We start from the raw sequence: 19979 nt of genomic DNA, 5'->3' as shown, positions 1-19979 counted from the left end.
TGATCACCCACAACACTAATCAACGCATTGCAGGTATGCTGCCGGCTTTTCGAGCATAAATGACGCTAGGCCGGGGAGTACGATAGGGATAGTGGGAGGATGATACTGACTGAGGCAGGCGGTGACGGCGGCGTCGTCGTCGAGCAGGTGGCGCGCGTGCGGCGCGTGCGGCGCGTGCGGCGGCGGCGCGGCGCCGTCGCCGGCCAGCTCGTCGCTGAACACCACCGGCGCCTCGCCGCCCGCCTCCGCCACCAGCGCCGCCAGCATGCCCGACCCGCCCGCGCCTGCGCCCGCGCCGCTGCCACCCGACTACCCACCGAACAATGTTCAATTTGAGGAAAAAACTTATAATGGACTCTAATATAAGTTTACATTAAATAACCATCCTAAACTGGGGGGAAGGAATTGTTAATAATTTGAACTACCAGTCCCATTGCTAACAATATACCCTAACAGGTTGACCTCCACGTGGTTGCCCCTGAAAACCATCCTACTGAACTCCAGGTATATTCATCACGATGAGCTTAACAGGCCTGCCTTTTCTTTCTCACGTATCATCCCCCACTGGTGCCCCGCCAGCGTATACCGTTAGCACAGGCAAGGTTACTATTCCATTATCATCCATTAATCCCATTCTAAGCTACCATATACCACTCTACAAACTACACGTGTCCTTACGATAATTGGTCTTACTTGTGTGGCATTCGGAGGCGGCGATACCACGTCGGCTTCTCGCTGATGCATTGGTGAAGTTTCCGGATTCTCTTCTTCTTTCAAAGCTTTTGTAGACAAATTCTTCTTTAGTTGCTGTAAAATACATATGTTAAAATTTTACTGGTTTTTTTTTACTAATTTTATAATACAGTCATATACTGCTAAGAGTATCAATACGTAATCGTTAAAGTACCTTGTCATTCAATTTTTCTAATTAAAATAAATTAAACAGCTTTGATATGGTAATGTTACTAATAACACGTTCCATGAACATGTCAGAATGTATGGAATGACTTCCTAATATTATATCCATATTTAGTGCATATGTAACAGTTAATATAAAAGTTATATTACAACTAGTTAAAACCTGTGTATTTATCATGTAAATTTAAAGTACACCAGTTTACAACCGTCAACGCATGTGTTTTACTCTCCGCCAACCTCCCTCATTGCACAATTACTGTATAGTAATCCTTTAAAAAAAAAACAAATCGTTTAAGTTAGCAAGATTTAGATGAGTGCGTACATGGATGCGCATGTATACGTATACGTGTGCGTGTACGTACACAGTTGCGTGTACCTGTGTCTTGATGTAGGTGTCGATAAGTGCGAAGGCGAGGTCCCTGTTGAGCTTGGTCCAGGCGCCGCGCAGGTCGTGCACGGCGAGGCGGTGACCGGCGGCGCCGCCCGAGCCTCCCGCGCCGCCACGGCCGTACGACACGCGCCGCACCGACAGGCAGTAACACTTCTCCATGGCGGGCCCGGCCCTGCCGCCCGCGGCGCCTTCCCTGCCCGCCTACACACACATACTCACATTATATGTCAACCAGTAAGCCGTGTGAACCCTCAACGATGGGGGAAAGGAATTGTTAGTTATAGGGGTTTTTTTTATTGCATTGCATTTTAGCATTGCAGGTGTGCTGCCGGCCTTTTAAAAAGGAATATGCTCTTTTCTTGAAAGTTATGTTGTCGTATTAGCTCTATTGTTAACAATATCAGATCGTCATCCACGTAGTTCCCCTTGAAAATCTTCGTGATCAATTATTGTTAAATTTGTTACGAGGGGCCAATTGACCTGCTTCTATCCTCACCTTTCATTTTTCACTGCCGCATCATCAGCGTATGCTGACAACGCAAGCTCCGGTTACCATTGTATGCTCATCCATTAAAAAAAACAACAACAACAATTCTGTCACGCTGAAATAGCTAAACAGATTTCAATAAAATTTAGTACACAGATAGACTATACTCTTGATTGATATACAGGATATTTTTATCCACACGAGCAACATAGTAAGTTACAGTTAATAATCAATAGTTCTTAGTCATACCAACTCATCTTATACATCCAACATTATCCACGCCTAGATCATGAAATGGTCCTTCGAACCGGATTAATTAAGTATATATTTGAAAAAATCTAATTTTTAAATAAATATTACCTACCTCATCACTATCCCTGTCATCTGGCACGGTCGCCGGTGTCTTTAGCCATATTTCCGCATCGTTAAGGTCGCAATTCATATATACGGTGGTCCAGTTGGCACGTGGTCTCCGCACTAAGCCATCGTTAGCAGCGACAAGCGAGAGTCTGTGCTTGGAGCTGCAAGTGACTCGGACACCGAGCATCTCGATACCACGTTGCATGGACGAGGATGACCAGTAAAACACCTGAGCAAGGACTCTTATTACATTAGCTACATTATGGAGTCAACACATCGATTTTACAACTAACACTTGGTACCCTCAGACAGATAAATACTATTTATTGTTTCCTCCAAAATATTACAATAAACCTATTATAGATACAAACAATTACAAGAAATAATCATAGCGAGGAAACAATGAGCGACCTTATCGCTTAAAGAAATCTCTTCCATGCAGCCTTTGAATCATCGTCATTTCAACCATTATCCGTCCACTGCTGGACATAGGTTTCCCCCATTGATTGCTACAAAGAACGGTTCTGAACCTTTTGTAAAAGGAGTAATTATAAACAGTTCGATCGGAGGTATTGACAAAAATTCTGCAGTATGTGTGTGGAGAGTGGGAGGTGGGGGGAGGGCGCGGTGGCATACCTGCAAGTTGTGCAACGTGAGCGAGACGCTGAGGTTGCGGTAGTGGCGCGAGAGCTGCGGGCGACGCGGCCGCACGTTGCGGAACACGCGCCCGCGCCGCGTCGGCCGCGTCACGCCCGACACGATCAGCTTCAGGCTCTCGAACCATCTGCCGGGGCCACCGTACACGGTCCGTAACATCATACATTACTACTCTTTACCGACGAAACAAGGACAGAAGATAGTCTGTCCATCTCCATCTCAAATACTATGAGTGTGTAAAACTTCGTGACGATTGGCTGTATTGTTAAAGCGCCAAGAAGTAACAAACATATAAATCACGCTCACATTTATAACTAGCTGATGCCTGTGACTTTGTCCACGTGGTATTCGTTATTCCTGTTTAGTATGTATCGATGTATGTACCTACCTATTTATTATGTCTGAGAAAACTGGACCAAAGTTAACATCTTGCCTTGCCTTCACCAGAGGGAGACTTTGTACAAAAGTCGATTGCTTGGGTACCTCTGTCCCATTCGAGTTTCAACCGTGAAGCAGTTGTGTTTGCATAACTGTGTTTCGGTTTGAAGGATGGGATATAGCGTGAATTTACTGGGTACAGAAGAATAACACCTGAGTCCTCAGGAATGGCAACGCATGGGGGGTATCATGGGCGAAACAGTATACTCTATTATGTCCATGGTACTGCTCATGTCTATAGGCGACGGTTACCACTTTCCATCAGGTGGGCCGTCAGCTTTTTTGCCATTCTAAGTTGTATAAAAAAAAATAGGTGATTATGACCTAAGGCAAAGGGTGACAACGACACGATGCTTTGTAATAGGACTTTAATTAAGTAGGTAATGTACTAAGCTGTATAAGTTACTATAGTTTTTTACTTATCCCACGAGAACTCTTTCATATTCTGTGATTAAAAGTATCTAAAATGTTGCCCGCGGATGTAAGGTACCATCGGTTTGAAGGGTGGGATATGGCAGTGAAGTTACAGAGTACATCGGAATAACACCTGAGTCCTCAGGAATGACAACGCATAGAGAGTATAATGGGCGAAACAGTATACTCTGTTATGTCCATGGTACTGCTCATGTCTATAGGCGACGATTACCACTTTAAATCAGGTGGGCCGTCAGCTTGTTTACCATTCAAAGTTTCATAAAAAAAAAACTTTCTTAAAGACTTTCTAAAAAAAAAAAAAAAGAACTAATGTACCTCAGAGTACTCCCATAAAGCAGCACTACGGGCCCCTCTCCGTCAATGGGCTTGGTGTCCATACTCAAATGCACATCCAAGCCTTGCGAGCGGAACGCCCGATACGAGTCGTGCTCCTGTTGATATACATATTTAAATGTCAATAAAAACATAATAATGGTCGAAAGGTAGACAACAGCGTCCCTCTTAAAACATTACCAAGGCCTAACTGCGGTTGCTAACCCGCCTACCAAGCTTGGCAACTATTGGCGAAAATCGTACCAAAGGAAAACCTACTTTCAATATTGGACAGTTGTTGATAACAACTGTTGACAACAGCTGATATCATCATCATCAGAAATAAAATTAATCATTTTCCAACACAGGTCCGTGACTGAGACTACAGATTTAATATTTTTTTGTAAACGAATGACGACCCTACACTATTGGTTTATATAGATGGAACAATAATGAGGCGCAAAGTCAATTAACACATTGTTACTAATAACTGACTAATACACCAGGAATTGAGGGGGGAGGGGCATTATTAGTAATGCAGACCACCAGTCCTATTGCTAGCAATATACCCTATCAAGTCGACCTCCACACAGTCCCCCCTGGAAACCATCGTGCTAAATTCCAGGTGTATTCATCAAGATGGACTAACTGACTTGCTTTTTCATTGTCACCTATCATCCCTCACTGGTGCTCCGCCAGCGTATACAATTAGCGCAGGCGGGGTTACCATACCATTATCATTCATTAAAAAAAATACACCAGAAATAAACCACAAAGGTTTCCAGGAGGGACCGCGTAAATATTGAACTAATAGGTGAGATTGGTAGTAATTGGACTTCCAATCCAGCTTAGTAATGTGTTGGTGAGATTGGTAGTAATTGGACTTCCAATCCAGCTTAGTAATGTGTTGGTCCAAAGGCACCTGGTTGCTGGAGTACTCCGGCAGGCGCGTGGGCGCACAGGGCGCCACTGCGTGGTGGTCGCGCGGGTCGCCCACGGTCTGCCAGCCCAGCTTCAGCGCCAGCCGCAGCGCCGGCAGCGACAACACGCGGCAGTCGTCATACTTGCTCGCCGTCCGGACGAACACGTTCAGCTCGCCCAGGAACCCGATCTTGCCTGTACAGCGATTAAACATAGACGCTCTATCATATATCGTGACAAGGGTGTTCCACAGGGATTAATCCTTGGTCCAGGGGGAGGGAAGGGATTGTTAGTGGTGCTACCAGTCTCATTACTGGCAATATATACAATACCCTGACACGTCGATCCCCACGTGGTCCCCCTGGAAACCATCGTGCTGAATTCCAGGAGTATTCATTACGATGGGCTGACTGACCTGCGACACCCACAGGAAAGGAAGGGGTTGCTTATTCTATGCCAGAATCTTGGCGCAATACACAAAAACAATTCAAAAAATGAAATATGATACACAATTTAATATCCAAATATACACACCATTAGTCCAGTCGAGGACGAGGTCAGTCCAGGTCACCTCCATTTCTTCAGTGGTATTGTACGGGTCGAGCGACACGTGTAGGAGGCAAGTGAACCGCGCGCAGTTGACTGTGAGGCGGCCGTGCATCAAAAGTCGCACCTTGTCCCACCACGCGAGCGGCGCGGACGGGTCGAGGGAAGGGCGAGATACTTGGTCGAATGCTATGGAATATGCGAAATATTTAAATAAAAATTATATTTACTATATTACACATAATACCTACATTCTGATAGAATGTTATTTCAGTCTAAAAAAAACTCTTTTCTATTAATTATACAATAGACACAAGATAAGCAATGTATTCCGAGTTATCATGAAAATGCCAAATATCTTCCTGGCTTATCACTATAATGTAATGTAAAGTGGACTCTCTTTTTCATGCTTAGCTTCTAATTTGGGCCGTTGTGCGTATGAGTCGTGGCTAGTACAGCCAGCCCAGCTCCGCCCAGAAGCAAGGAAGATCAGGAAGATCCCAGGGGATCTTCACGGGCCTCACGGAGCGACCTTACCATTCCAAGGATTTCTAAATGTTGAGGGGCCACAGCTTCACATTCCAGGATTACGTTAGGGCTGCCTGTGGCTCCAATTGTATGTAAATATTTGTTTAATGGGCAATAACCTGTTATTGTCCCCATCATTGTTTTAAGGTTTTTCCCTATCTAGATATAATAAACGTTTTAATAGTTGTTGATTATATAAATTTATGATATTTTTATCCCACCAAACCTCTCAAGGAGTTTCACCTTTATGTACAGGTTGTTCGTAATTGTATAATGCGGGTTGCGGACAGACCGAGGTTGCAGTGCGCGATGACCGGCTCCCAGCAGGGCCCGAAGGCGTAGCTGAACTGCGCCATCTCGCAGCACACGTCGTAGTAGCACTTGAGCGGCATCATGCTGCGCTCCAGCTGCACCGCGCCCCACGGCTCGCCCTGCTCCACCGCCACCGTCCGTACCGCTGCCGTGGCGCGCAACACACGCCATAAACGTCACATTTACAAAAACATCTCATTGAGCTTTGACATTTTAGATTCTACTTCACAAAATATTCAATAAAAAATACTATAAAATTATCATAATATGATAAAAAGCGCTCGGCTAAGGAAGGGCGAGGGATGGGCAGCAGCATCCCTCTTAAAACATCACTAAGATATAACTGCGATTGTCAATCCGCCTGCCAAGCATGGCAATTATTGGCATAACCCCCCAATACCCCCCTAAGGGGAACGCTTATATTCAGCAGTGGACAGTTAAATATGATAATACTTGTATAGGAGATATACGCGCACATGCCAATGGTATGATGGTACATAAGTACAAAACAAAAGCCTCGAGACCCGACCGCACCTAGTTTTTCAAGGTCACTTACGGGGACGAGACCAAGTAGGCACAGGTTCGCATGAACAAAATCACACATAGAAAAAGAAAGTAGGATAACCTATGTCAAATTTTGACGAAGGTATGAAACTAGTGTTCGATTAAGAAGACATAATGAGTGTGGCGGTGGTTACCCCTGGACGGCGGCGCCTCCTCAGCGCCGAGCAGTGTGCCCCACAGGCGCAGCTGGCTCATGCTGAGCAGCGGCTGCGGGAAGTCGCGCAGCAGCAGCTGCCACTGCGCGCAGCTCAGCGACACGGCGCGGCACCACAGCGTCCAGAACTCCAGCCCGTCCTCCGGCCACGGGCTGCAACCGTCACGTACGGTTGTACCACCAATCTTAAACTAACTGCTTACGGTACAGCATATGGACCATAATACTCGAGAAGAGCAGTGTAACTCCATTGCAACATCTATGGTGCTACTCATATGTATTGTAAATAATGGTTTTCGCTTTCTCTACTAAGTAAATCGTCAGTTTCAATGCCACTTCAAAACACTGCAGCGTCAGTGTCAGCAATCAGCAGCCAGTAGCCTGCAGCGGCACGGTACCTGATGGCGGGGAGGAGAAGGGATTGTTAGTAATGGAAATTAGCAATCCCATTGCTAGTAATATACCCTGACAGGACCTCCACGTGGTTCCCTCTGGAAACCATCGTGATTAATTATTTTTGAATTCATCATGATTGCTTCATCATCACCTATCATTCATCACTGGTGCCCCGTTAGTGTAAACCGATAGCGCAGGTGGGGCCACCATTCCACTATCATCCATCAAAAAAGATACCTGTCAGCGTCCATGCGGCGCAGGCGCGGCAGCGCGGCGGCGCCGTGCAGGCTGGGGTCGGCGAGCGCCAGCAGCCGCAGGCGCGCCAGCGTGCAGGCCACGAGGCGGCGGCGCGGCGCCGGCGCGGCACGGCAGCGCTGCACGTATATCTGCGCGTCCTTCTGCCTCAGCGCCGCGTACAGCTCCTCCACCTTGCCCGACGGCAGGAACAAGTGCGGCTTGCACAGCTCCTGCACCTACAAGTAGAGACACGTGGAGTCAAAGACATCAAAATTACATATGTAGTAAAAAAAAGCACCATCACAAGCAACGAGATAAAAAAAAAAATTATGAACGTCCTTATCACTAAACCGCGAATACTTACCTTTGCATCCAACATCGTCCGTCGCTTCTGGCTCTCCTTGTACTCATCCTCGAGTAGCTCGTAGTTGTCTCGCAACTTCACTTCGAATGGATCATCACTCATCTCAATCAAAATCTCCTCGATCTATGTAAAAAAAAAAAAAACAAAATGTATTGTATAATATAATATAAAGTACCGACTATTGCCTAAGCATATTTTTTATGATAATCAATATAAAAAACGGTTAACCAACTATAAACTATTTTTTACCAAAATATTACGTGAATCCGGCTCGAAGGACCTACATTCATGTTTATGCAATAAGACATTTGATTTGCCGAGTTTTATTTTACAGAAATTATAGTTATTAAGATTTAAAAAATATTGTAACCACTACAAACCTTAATGAAAAAATAAGGCGACGGTTACCGCTTTCCATCAGGTGAGCCATCAGCTTGTTTGCCATTATAAGTAGCATAAAAGAAATTTGTAATAAAATAAAGCAACCTTGATATGCAAGTCACTAGGCAGCGGGCTGTCTGCCGTGACTGATTTCTTCTGGATGCCGTGAACCAATTTGATCCATTTGAACAAAGTCACGAAGTCGCCCTGCACGGCGTCAGCGAACCGGTGCTTGTATGGGAATATCACGCGTACGGAATCTACGCTCACCAACCTGCACGCAATAAAGTAGTGTTACCCAAAAAACGTTTGAAATTGATTGTCACTTATCATTATCATATCAGCTTTTGACTGTCCACTGCCGAACATAAGCCTCCCCCCAAGGGGGTTTTGCGTTGCCACACTTGGCAGGCGGATTGCCAACAGCAATTAGGCTTTGGAGATGTTTTAAGAGGAACGCCGCTGCCCATCCCTCGCCCTTCCTTAATCACCTGGTACGATACCCACGGGAAAGAAAAGTGTGGTCAATTCTATGCCGGGACCATACGGCATAATAATAATACAATATTATCTATTAATTATTAAATGACCAAGATATTAGAATAATTAATTGATAAACTGCCACAAAAAACCTATAGCAAATAGAGTCAAAATTAGTATTAAAGCGAAGTCATAGTAAACATACTAATGTATTGTAAAAAAATCAGTCTAAAATTAACAAAGATATTGCATACCCACAAAAAATACAAATTAATTGTAAACCCTCTCCGTTTAGAAGTAGCTTAAAAATCAAAATATATTTACTTTTGTAATTGATAACACAGTATAAAGAACTACTTTTCATACAATAGTTTCTCGAATGGGTCTAAGTAGGGTTACCATCGGGGTGAAAAAGCCGGGAGGGCGGTACCAAACAGTTTTACATTCGATTGGTACCTGTTAAGGGCTAACGCATGTATTTATACTTTTTAATTGTAAAATGTTTATTAAAATTTAGACTGTGACAAAGCTTTCTTTTTTTGTGAAAAAAAAACTGCTCATTGATCACATATCTGTGTTCTAAATTCAAATATTTTCAATTTAATTCCTCTACGAACCATCTCGTCCTCGTCACTAATCTGTGTGATCTGTCAACACATACTGACCAGACTTTATTCCACATAAGCTCGAACCCTTCGTTGGCCTTCCTCTCGACCCTGACGTCATGGTCGTCGGCGACCCGCTCCATCGAGTAGCCCTCCACGGTGATCACCTCGTCGCCGTTCAGCACCATCTTCAGCAGGCTCCACACTATCGACAGACCAATCTCGTGGTCGTACGATATGGTCAGGTCGTCTGTTAAATAATGGACCTTATTACTTTTAATTTAAAAACGTTTCACAAAAATTTAAAGCTGCAAAGTTGACTAATGATTATTTATTAGGGATTCTAGGAAATGAAGTCACAACAGATGGCCGAATGTACACATACTAACTGCCATAATATACTAATGAATAGAGACTTTAGCACACTGATCATAAGAATCATAATTCATTTTTCATATACAGTACTAAATGGTAGCAAGTGCGACATTAGATCGTTGCGAGCGAAAATCGCTCCTATTATTTTGTTACAAGTAATAATATATACTGGTAATACACATAATCTATGTCACTTCCTAAATAACTTACAACTTAATAAATCTCTTTCATTTCTCTCTCTCTCTCTCTCTCTCTCTCTCTCTCTCTCTCTCTCTTTCTTTCTATTGATTTTTATTTGTCCTATTTGCTTCAGTCTTAGGTATATTTCTACCTTATTTTCTTTTATCCGTGCTGTTCTGATTTATCATCGTTAGAATTATAGTTGCATATTATATGTATGTATTTGTGTAAATAAATATCGATATGGATGTATATGTATTAGTAACAATATTTGTACTTATTTTAGTAGTAAATGCACCGCCTACCTAATTTTCTGTTTGCCTCATGGTTGACTAATAGAGAACACTATTAAGTGTTAAGTCTGCCATATGCCTTATATATAATAATTGTGCATTGAAATTTAAAAATAATAATGATAAAAAAAATTACTCAAATAATAATTAATTTACTGTAGCAACAATTTCCTTGCCTATTTACTTACCTGTTGCAAACAACATGTTATTTTCCTTCGACAATATTAACATCAGATTCGTATCGCCTTTAAATGCAATCCTCCAATCCAGCTCCCTGCCTCTCTTCGCCACAGTCTCCGTACTTCTTACCCACTTCTCCTTCAGTTCTCCTATGAAACTCTTTATGGCTCTACAGAGCGTGAGAATCTTGAGATGCAGGTTGACACTCCATTCAAAGTCTACATTCTCCATGAACTGGAAGTCGAGGAGCGCCGAATGTCTCTGCTTGGAAGGCACGTACTCTATCCTCGCCAGTCGAATATAAAAGAACGAGGACACGATCTCGTCAGATTTATAACAGTGCATGGTACCTGAGAATCAAAATGATTAATCTTAAACGGCGTACAAAACCGAGTAGAATTTACAATCTCGTAATTAAATAACTAGCTATATCCTACAGTTTCACCCGCATGAATCAGTATACAAAAATCTTCTACATGTTAAGTTAGGATATAACCTATCAGTGTAACAAATTTCATTCAAATTCATTCAGTAGCATCCTGCATAAAATCTTCTATATATTAAGAATAGAATAGAATAGAATAGAAATCATTTATTCAAATAAACTTACATTGAAGCACTTTTGAAAAGTCATTACATTTTTTTTTTAATATACCGCTCGTTCGGAAAGCTGTCTCATCACAAGAAGAACGAGCAAGAAACTTGCGTGTTGCTCTTTTTAATAATTTTATTATTACTTTACATTTTTAAGTTTAATTGTGTGAATACAAACCACCAATTAGCACTAATTCAATTAAATACTCAAAAAGAAAAAAAAAATATTGAATACATAACCAACTGGTTAAACAATTAATAAGAGGAAATCAGTCATAGTGATTAGAGCAGACCAGTCCCTACAAGCAGCACCCGTTCACGAGTATGACGGATGAGCCAGCCATCACTGCGCTCGACCATATTTTAGGGAGCCCAATGACCCGGCCCACCACGCCGCCACAAGTCTGGACATTTTAGTGAGCATGACTTCAAAACACTAGACCACGTCAAAATACTCACAATTGCCATCTGATAGTTATAGTATTCACATTTTACATAAGAATGCATGCGGCAATTAATACAAAAAACCGCTACGCTTTCATATTTCTAAAATTAATCAATTAAATCAAGAAAGCAATGAAAAAATAAAATTATAACGTTGTATGCTAATAAACTAATTATTTACTTGATATGTTGTCATCTATGAATTCGTCTATCCTGTAATAGGCTTTCTTACATAAAAATTGTTTAATATAAGATTTGAATTGCCTCTCTGTCAGATTTAATGCAGATTCCGGCAGTTTATTATAAAATCTTATGCAATTACCATAGAATGAATTACTGATTTTGTGCAGACGGCATTTAGGTAAAATAAGCTTATTTATATTGCGTAAGTTTCTACTTGTACAGTCTTTGAGTTTTTTAAAACTCTCTAAGTTCTTCCGTGTATACATAATATTTTCATAAATGTATTGTGAAGTAACTGTGAGGATATTTGAGTCTTTAAAGCACTGACGCAATGACTCTCTTGAACCCATACGATAAATAAGCTAGGATATAACCTATCAGTGTAACAAATTTCATTCAAATTAATTCAGTAGCATCCTGCATGGATTTATTTTAAATTTTCACGTTTATATTAGTAATAACAGATATAATTATAGGAAGTGGGATATGAAATAACAATGTTAAAGCGCTTAGGGCTCGTGTCCAATTTGCGTCCTATCTATCAGGACTTGTAAACAATTGTAAAAAATTGTTTTTTTTTTTTTAATTTTATATTCTTTTTTATATAACATACATATCAATATTGTGTATAGTTTCGTTGTTATAATTCTTAATATATGAATTTTTTTTTAACCCCTGTGTGGGTGTAGTCGCATATTTCTGTAGAATAAAGTTTCTTTCTTTTTTCTTTCTTTCTTTCTAAACCGCATTGAGGGAATGCAGCTCGCTCACTCTCAACATGAGTGGTATAAAAAATACTTCAGTTTAGTTGGTATAAAAAAATTACCTTCATAAGGCACCATATCAACAACCTTCAGGCCAGACACGACCGCGCCGGATTTGCTCGCAGTCTTCTCTAGGGTGACTGCGTCTATTCTGGTCATGAGGCACATTTTCTCGTTCACTATAAGGAACAGGTTTATATGTGAGAGCGCTACGTTGACGGTAATATTTGGAGGGTAGTCAGCGGAGGGGAGCGAAGGGCGGTTTGAAGATGAAGTGGACCGGTACTGGTTTAGAGAGTCGGCTAATGTTATGATTGTCTTGGCGATGGATGGGCTCCATTCTAGACGGAGACAGTCCATCATGGCTTCCACCTGAAAGAGATTATATTGGTTAGATTTTATTTTACCATAAAGGTGGCAAACAGGTACAGAACCCGTCTGCTGTTAAACGGTCACTGTAGCCTATGGATGCCGGCAACACGAGGTGTGTCTTATGCGCGGTGCCTTCTTATCTTATGATTTTGACAATTAGTTGACAAAAAGTTGATCTATTTTCGAGGCTCTATGCTCCATCTATATAATCTAAGAGTACTAAGTTTTGTACACTCACTATCGGATTCACACATACACGCAGGCAGCATAGACACAAATAGCGAATACAACCTTGGAGTTGTTCCGTCCGTGGCTGCCCCACTTGACGAGCGCGACGGCCAGCAGCGCGGAGCCCCAGGCGTGGCGGCGGCGCGGCGGCGCCGCCCCCGGCCGCGCGCCGCGCCACGCCGCCCAGCCGCCGTCCACCAGCAGCTCGGCGCTCCACTGCCCGCGGCCCGGGCTCTCCTTCTGCGACTCCTCTGTTGCAGGAGAAGATAAATAGTAATGCAGACTATCGGTTGCTAGCAATATACCCAGTTAGGTTGACCTACCCGTGGTTTTCTCCATCGTGAACAATTCTTATTGAATTCATCACGATGGGCTAACTGACCTACTACATCTTCACCTATCATCCTTCACTGGTGCCCCGCCGGTATATACCGATAGCGCGAGCGGGGTTACCATTCAATTATCATCCATTAAAAACCCGTGGTTTTCTTGGAAACCATCGTGCAGAATTCTAGGTGCATTTATCATGATGGGTTAACTATCCTTCCTTTTCACTCTCACCTATCATCCCTCGCTGGTGCCCCGCCAGCGGATACCGTTAGCCCGGGTGAGGTTACCAGTCCATTAAAAAAAGCCTCCTGTGTTGCAATTTACATAATAGAGTTTTTATAACGGCCCTAGTAGCTATTCACAGGCGGACTATTAGCTAATTGCCACTTTCATAGAATAAATGAAAATATATTACATAGACTCTCTACAAAATATCTATTACTTGTATCCAATAGTTGATCCAATTTGACTTTAACACCAGTACAGCCGACGGACATCTCGCGTTCTTCCAGCAACCGTGTATGTATTTTAACTTCACGCAATTCGGCACACCCTTGCACCACGCATGACGCGAATAACCGCGACATCCATACTGGAGTGGAGGACTCTACAGGGAAAAAAACTGCCAGGTTAGATCTTCCACATTCACACTCTAAACAAGGCAATTTCAATTATGTGTATATATAGCTGAAGTTAAAATTCATTTAATAGTAGGCCTGTGGATCAACACATCACAAAAAGTACCATATGTGGATAATAGTACAGATGACGCGTACTAGTGTATAAGGCGACAATGTTAGAGAAATACAAATAGTGCTTGAAAGAGACAGTAATAAATATAAACAACAGAGATATACTCAATACAGAGATAACAGTACACATTACACTATATATACTCGTAATGAAAAGTACATCTATGTTTATTGTAATTGTCAACTTCATTTGTAAAATTTCAACTTTAATTGTAAAATTGCAACTTTATTTGTAAGATTTCAACTTTATTTATAAAATATCAACTATAATTGTAAAAATTCAACTTTATTTGTAAAATTTCAAATTTCAAATTTAATTGTATAGTTTCGACTGTAATTGTAAAAATTCAACTTTAATTGTAAAATTTCAATGTTATTGAAAAGTGACTGTAATTATTTGAATGTTTTTTGTTTGAATAAATTTAATTTTTAATATCATAAAAAAAATATTTCTGTATTACTTATTCCCTAATTATCTATCAGGAATTAACTCACCCTTTATATTAACAGGTTTAACTTCTAGTGCTTTTGACTTCCTTACTCTCTCCATAACAGTTGAGTACCATTCGAATACTTGACTGTGATTGTAGGTTATTCTTAAAGTACTTATTATCAAGTACAAGTTCAGTATGTCTTTCTCCAACTGCAATCATATTCTTTTATTAATTTAATCCATGAATATTATTTCTTAGTTATTGTTAGTATTAGAAGTAAATTTTTTGTAATTGTGACAAATTTTGTGTGGAATTACCACTACACACACCTTTTCACACAAAAAAAAAGTCATCAAAATCGGCTCAAAATTGGCATACACAAAAAAATATTCAATCAAATCGATGATCTTTTTGTTAATGTTATAAATAGTCAAAACTTACTTTGGCATCGAGTTTCAGTTTGTGTAGGAACAATAATTTCTCGTTATCCGTCATTAGTTGGTACTGATCCATCTGGAAGGCCACGTACACCTGCGGTAGACCCGTCACCTCGGTGCCGCTGTCGTGCACTATCACCGAAGCCGCACTGAATCGCGAAATTACCTAAAATAACATTCGCATTTAGACACCAGAAAGAGGCTTAGTTCAAAGGTCGTTTGGTTGGGTACCTTTGTCCCATTCGTGTTTCTACCGCTAAGCAGTTGTGTTTGTATGGCTATATTTCAGTTTGAAGGGTTGGATATGGCGTGAATTTACTGGGTACAGAGGAATAACACCTGAGTCCTCAGGAATGACAACGCATGGGGAGTATCATGGGCGAAACAGTATACTCTGTTATGTCCATGGTACTGCTCATATCTATAGGCGACGGTTACAACTTTCCATCAGATGGGCCGTCAACTTGTTTGCCATTCTAAGTTGCATAAAAAAAAGAGACTGTTGAAACTCCAGTAGCGGATATATCAGCAGACCATATTCCATTTTTAACCAAAAAACAAAAAAAAAATGATAAAACAATCTACTACTTTTTTCTTACCTGTATACTTTGCAGTGACATCTCAAAATTTGTCTTAGTTGCACTGTTAAGACATTTTATTTTTGTTGTGTCAACTTTTAAACTAAAAATCTGAAATCATACATAACACATAAGGCTAAAACATGTAATAATATTACTATTATTACATGTTTTCACTATTATAACTATTTGAATTACAGTAATAAATATTTTGTTTATTTATATCTAAGGAAGTACTGAACTGAATGAACAAGAATGAATGGAGATGTCGGTAGGGACCGCCCTAGACGGACGTATGTCGACCAAATAGGCGACGTGCTGAAGAAGGGCCAAATTAAAAGTACCCGAAACCAGCGAGCGTGTATGAAAAGATTGATGAATGTGGAGGAAGCGAAAGAGGTTTGTTTAAATCGAAGCATTTGGCGTTCCATTGTTTCTGCCTACCCTAATGGGAGACAGGCGTGACAGATATGTATGTATGTATGGATGAAGTACTGAACTGATCCCAAAAAGTATAAAATAAAACAGAACTTATTATTATATGTATAACTTATATATTTGTGTGCAATAAATCTTTTATTATTGTTATTAACTTTTTAAACTTTATCAACGACTTCAAAACGAAAAAGTTTTCAATGTGGTTGTATTGTTTTTTTTTTATATTACCTTGTAAATTGAACTCTCTTCTCCGCACTAGGCCTCTCATTTGGGCCTTTATACGTAAAGTTTATGTTACCTTATAACTCATTCAATTATAAACCAATTTGGAAAATTCTTTTCTTATCTAAAAGTATACATTTACAAATTGTTCCCACAGAAATTTTATCAAAATCAGTTCAGTTTTTTTTTTACAACACAGGGGGCGAACGAGCATGCGGCTCACCTGATGGTAAGTGACTACCGCCGCCCATGATCACCCACAACACCAGCGGCATTGCAGGTATTTAGTTGTTTAGTTTTTAAATCAAAAGAACCAGGTTGTCTTGAAAAGATTGCTCTCAGCAATAATACCGCCTTACTGTACTTATACAATTGTATCGTTGTGTTTGTAAATTGTCTTGCTTATTTCCTATATTGTATAACGCAAATAAAGTATACTCATTCATTCATTCATTTTCCCATATGTAAAATTGGGTTTATTGTGAAATACAATCTTAAATTATTTATATACCTTTGGTATGACAGGTGATAACCTTGGAATGATGGTTTTCATGTGATCCTCTCCAACCAGATCTGACTTGACCAAATCCTTCCTATGTCTTTTGTGCTTTTGTATGAACTGGTAAATCTCATCTTGGAATGATATAGTTGTATTACTTACTACAGCATGGATTTTCTGAAAAAATACATTAAATTGTATCAAAAAGTTATTATATCAATCAATCACTTATTTGCAAAAATATAAGTAAAAAAATATGCTTTTATTTGCAAAATTTCCCCATAGTTGCCACACTTGACAGTTAGGCTTTGGAGATGTTTTAAGAGGGTCACTGCTGCCCATCTTACTCTCTCCCTTAGTCGCCTCTTACGACACCCACGGGAAAGGAAGGGCTAGCCTATTCTATATCGGGACTGCACGGCATTTAACAACCATATTCAAGTTCAATTAAAAATGATTGATAATGAGGCTATCACTTTAGTCTCTCCGATATACTTATATTAAGTAGTTTGTTATCTGGTAACAGGTTTTATCTTTATTTTTTTATACATGAAAACCAAGACTACATGAGTATACTCTGTTATGTTTTTGGTACTGTTCATGTCTATAAGCGATGGTTACCAGTTTCCATCAGGTAGGCCGTCAGCTTGTTTGCCATTCTAAGATGCATAAAAAAAAAAAACAGAAATAATTTAGCATTACAAAGTAGCAGTTTCTCACAACTAGTTTTGTTTACCTCAACATTCAAAGGTCCATCAGCTTTAACCGTTCCTTCCACCAACAGACTGCATGAAGCCTCTCCTAAACAGTGTTTCTCCGTGAAGACTTTTCCCCTGACCTCCACTAGGTTGGCTGAAAACACGAGCGCTCTCGCCGGCCCGCCAGCCGCACCATCAGCATGCACTTCTGACGCGCTGACGTTCAGCGACGCATTGTTTGTAGCGCCATTTTGAATTGTGATGGATACATTGAACATGTGAACTCCCATAAACTAAACGTGAATTAACAAAATCATTGATCAAAATCATCATCACTTCCTATGGCTTTGCACTTATGAATTCAGAATATAAAGTATCATATATTTTTAGTTATATGAGCTACTCACAATTACATTCAAATTAGGGGGTCTACTATTAACTAAAACTTGAATGTTTAATTCTATTTTATACTATTGTTCATACTGAAATCACTATAATAAACAAAGCTTAACATTTCATTCATTATAAATCCTCCTATACAAGACCAAAAGACCCATATTTAAAAAGTTTTAAACAGCATTTATTATACGATTTTAACACCAAACTAGTGTTTTATCCGGCCCTGAAGTTCGGAATTTTTTTTATGGTAGGCCCTCTGTTCAGCCATTTCAATATAATTGTGTATTAAACATCTTTATCATTTATAATATTATAGTTATAAAATAATTCTATAAATAATAATAAATTTATGCAATCAACAAATGACAAAACAAATGTAATGATTTTAAAAAATGCCATAAATGGTGAAATTAATCAGGTAGTATTTATTATAAGATTTCAGTGGAGAGAGCTGGAGGAGGCCTATGCCAGGAGGCACACCGAATTGAGAGATATATTATAATAAATAGAAAGGGAAAATATGTCTTACTAGGGTTATAGTGAATTTGGAGTAAAAGGACTTATATATATTTGTTATAACAATTGTAGAAGAGTACAAATGTTTTTCTAATAATGTCAACCATCATGATCATTATCATCTTCCTACCCTTATTCCAAATCTTTTTTGGCGTCTGTATAATATGTTTTTTTTTCCTTTCTTCTAATAAAATCAGTAATTGTCATCATCATATCAGCCATTAAGTGTACATTGTTGAACATAGTTCTAGAACCTATCCTATAGTTTTGCCAGTAGTTGCCACATTTGACAGGTAAGTTGGCAAGCTGCCCGTCCTTTGACAATTCAGTAATAAAATCAGTACAGAATAAAATGAGTTTATAGGAATCCTAATACTGGAAAAAGAAAGGTTTACCTGTGCGAACATGATAAGACTTGGAGGCAATTTCTTGTCTCGAAAGTCCAATATCTTTTTTTGAACTATCCTGCTTAATTCTGAGTTTACATCACTTAAGTTGGTAACTTGTTCATCCCCTTCACTTCTAGATACTGAGTTTTGTTTGGACAACAACGGCTTAAGAATGGTCTCCACAACAACACTTCTCTTTTCCTCAACATGATTAGTGATTTCAACACCCTTTATAACAACGGACACTAGTTTATTGATTTCGGAACTGAAAAAACTGCTTCGAAATGATATTTCATCTATATGCTGGAAAAAAATAATTACTTTTTTTACATATTTCTCTTTGGGCAAATTTATCATAGTTATGATAAATTGTACATGTTGGCACAAGTCACAAACTGATTACTTACCAGATGGATAATCATCATCATCATCATTTCAGCCATTATCCGTCCACTGTTGGACATAAGCCTCCTCTATAGACATAAACAACCCTCATAGATGTTTTTTTTTAATAGAGAAAAATGGAATGGTAACCCCATCTGTGTTATTAGTATACACTGGCAGGGCATCAGTGAGGGATTTTAAATAAGGAAGAAGCAGATCAGTTGGCTCATTGTAATAAATTGAACAAAAAACTAGCACATTTCTCAGATAAGATTTTATCTATTTTGCCTACTCACAGAAAGCAAGAAATTAATAAGCATTGATAACAGATATATTCAAAATTTTCTGATTTACATTGAGCTAATGTAAATTGAATAAGCCCAATATTTAATCAATTCCATTAAAAACAGGAGGTACTTGGAAAACAAACTTCTAAATTAACTCTGATTGAGGTGTAATTGGTTTTGTCTAATTTTTTTATAACTTAGGATAGTCTAGCCTAAGGGGTAGATAATGTTATTGTGTAGCACTTTTTATCCTTATAGCAGATATATCTTCTAACCTTGTCAAAGTAGTGTCAAAGAATACATAGATTTTAAATCTAAACATTCTAAATAATTTAAGACTTAATTTTATGAATAATTGAATATTATATTTAGTAATTAAAATGTAAAACTTTGCATGCCTGTATACAGGCTGAATAACTGAAGGAAACGCTATATTATTAAGACCCCTTGTAATACTATATTGAGCACATAAATTATTCAAATTCATTTGCTTTCTGCTTTTCCATATCTAAAATAT

At 39.6% G+C, this 19979-nt stretch overlaps 1 protein-coding gene across 3 annotated transcripts in view; it reads right to left on the bottom strand.

Moving 5' to 3' along the window:
* The window catches only part of LOC113517318 (protein hobbit), a 66928-nt gene that overhangs the window by 46474 nt on the left and 475 nt on the right, over nucleotides 1-19979 (bottom strand). For all 3 annotated transcript variants that reach the window (XM_052901487.1, XM_052901485.1, XM_052901486.1), the window contains exons 3-26: nucleotides 18798-19094; nucleotides 17526-17780; nucleotides 16802-16966; nucleotides 15652-15741; nucleotides 15057-15218; nucleotides 14677-14824; nucleotides 13872-14036; nucleotides 13163-13350; nucleotides 12562-12871; nucleotides 10523-10864; nucleotides 9547-9736; nucleotides 8507-8675; nucleotides 8021-8143; nucleotides 7657-7892; nucleotides 7004-7176; nucleotides 6286-6450; nucleotides 5454-5654; nucleotides 4921-5114; nucleotides 4002-4117; nucleotides 2793-2940; nucleotides 2161-2385; nucleotides 1295-1510; nucleotides 694-807; nucleotides 111-309 (exon numbers count right to left, since the gene is read on the bottom strand). In XM_052901487.1, the coding sequence (XP_052757447.1) occupies nucleotides 111-309; nucleotides 694-807; nucleotides 1295-1510; nucleotides 2161-2385; nucleotides 2793-2940; nucleotides 4002-4117; nucleotides 4921-5114; nucleotides 5454-5654; nucleotides 6286-6450; nucleotides 7004-7176; nucleotides 7657-7892; nucleotides 8021-8143; nucleotides 8507-8675; nucleotides 9547-9736; nucleotides 10523-10864; nucleotides 12562-12871; nucleotides 13163-13350; nucleotides 13872-14036; nucleotides 14677-14824; nucleotides 15057-15218; nucleotides 15652-15741; nucleotides 16802-16966; nucleotides 17526-17780; nucleotides 18798-19094 (4591 nt within the window). The remainder of the gene's footprint in view (nucleotides 1-110; nucleotides 310-693; nucleotides 808-1294; nucleotides 1511-2160; nucleotides 2386-2792; nucleotides 2941-4001; nucleotides 4118-4920; nucleotides 5115-5453; nucleotides 5655-6285; nucleotides 6451-7003; nucleotides 7177-7656; nucleotides 7893-8020; nucleotides 8144-8506; nucleotides 8676-9546; nucleotides 9737-10522; nucleotides 10865-12561; nucleotides 12872-13162; nucleotides 13351-13871; nucleotides 14037-14676; nucleotides 14825-15056; nucleotides 15219-15651; nucleotides 15742-16801; nucleotides 16967-17525; nucleotides 17781-18797; nucleotides 19095-19979) is intronic.

The sequence above is a fragment of the Galleria mellonella genome, unplaced genomic scaffold, assembly GCF_026898425.1.
Source record: "Galleria mellonella isolate WM207_F2 unplaced genomic scaffold, CSIRO_AGI_GalMel_v1 utg78, whole genome shotgun sequence".
Classification (NCBI taxonomy): domain Eukaryota; kingdom Metazoa; phylum Arthropoda; class Insecta; order Lepidoptera; family Pyralidae; genus Galleria; species Galleria mellonella.
This window is presented reverse-complemented; position numbering and strand designations above follow the sequence as displayed.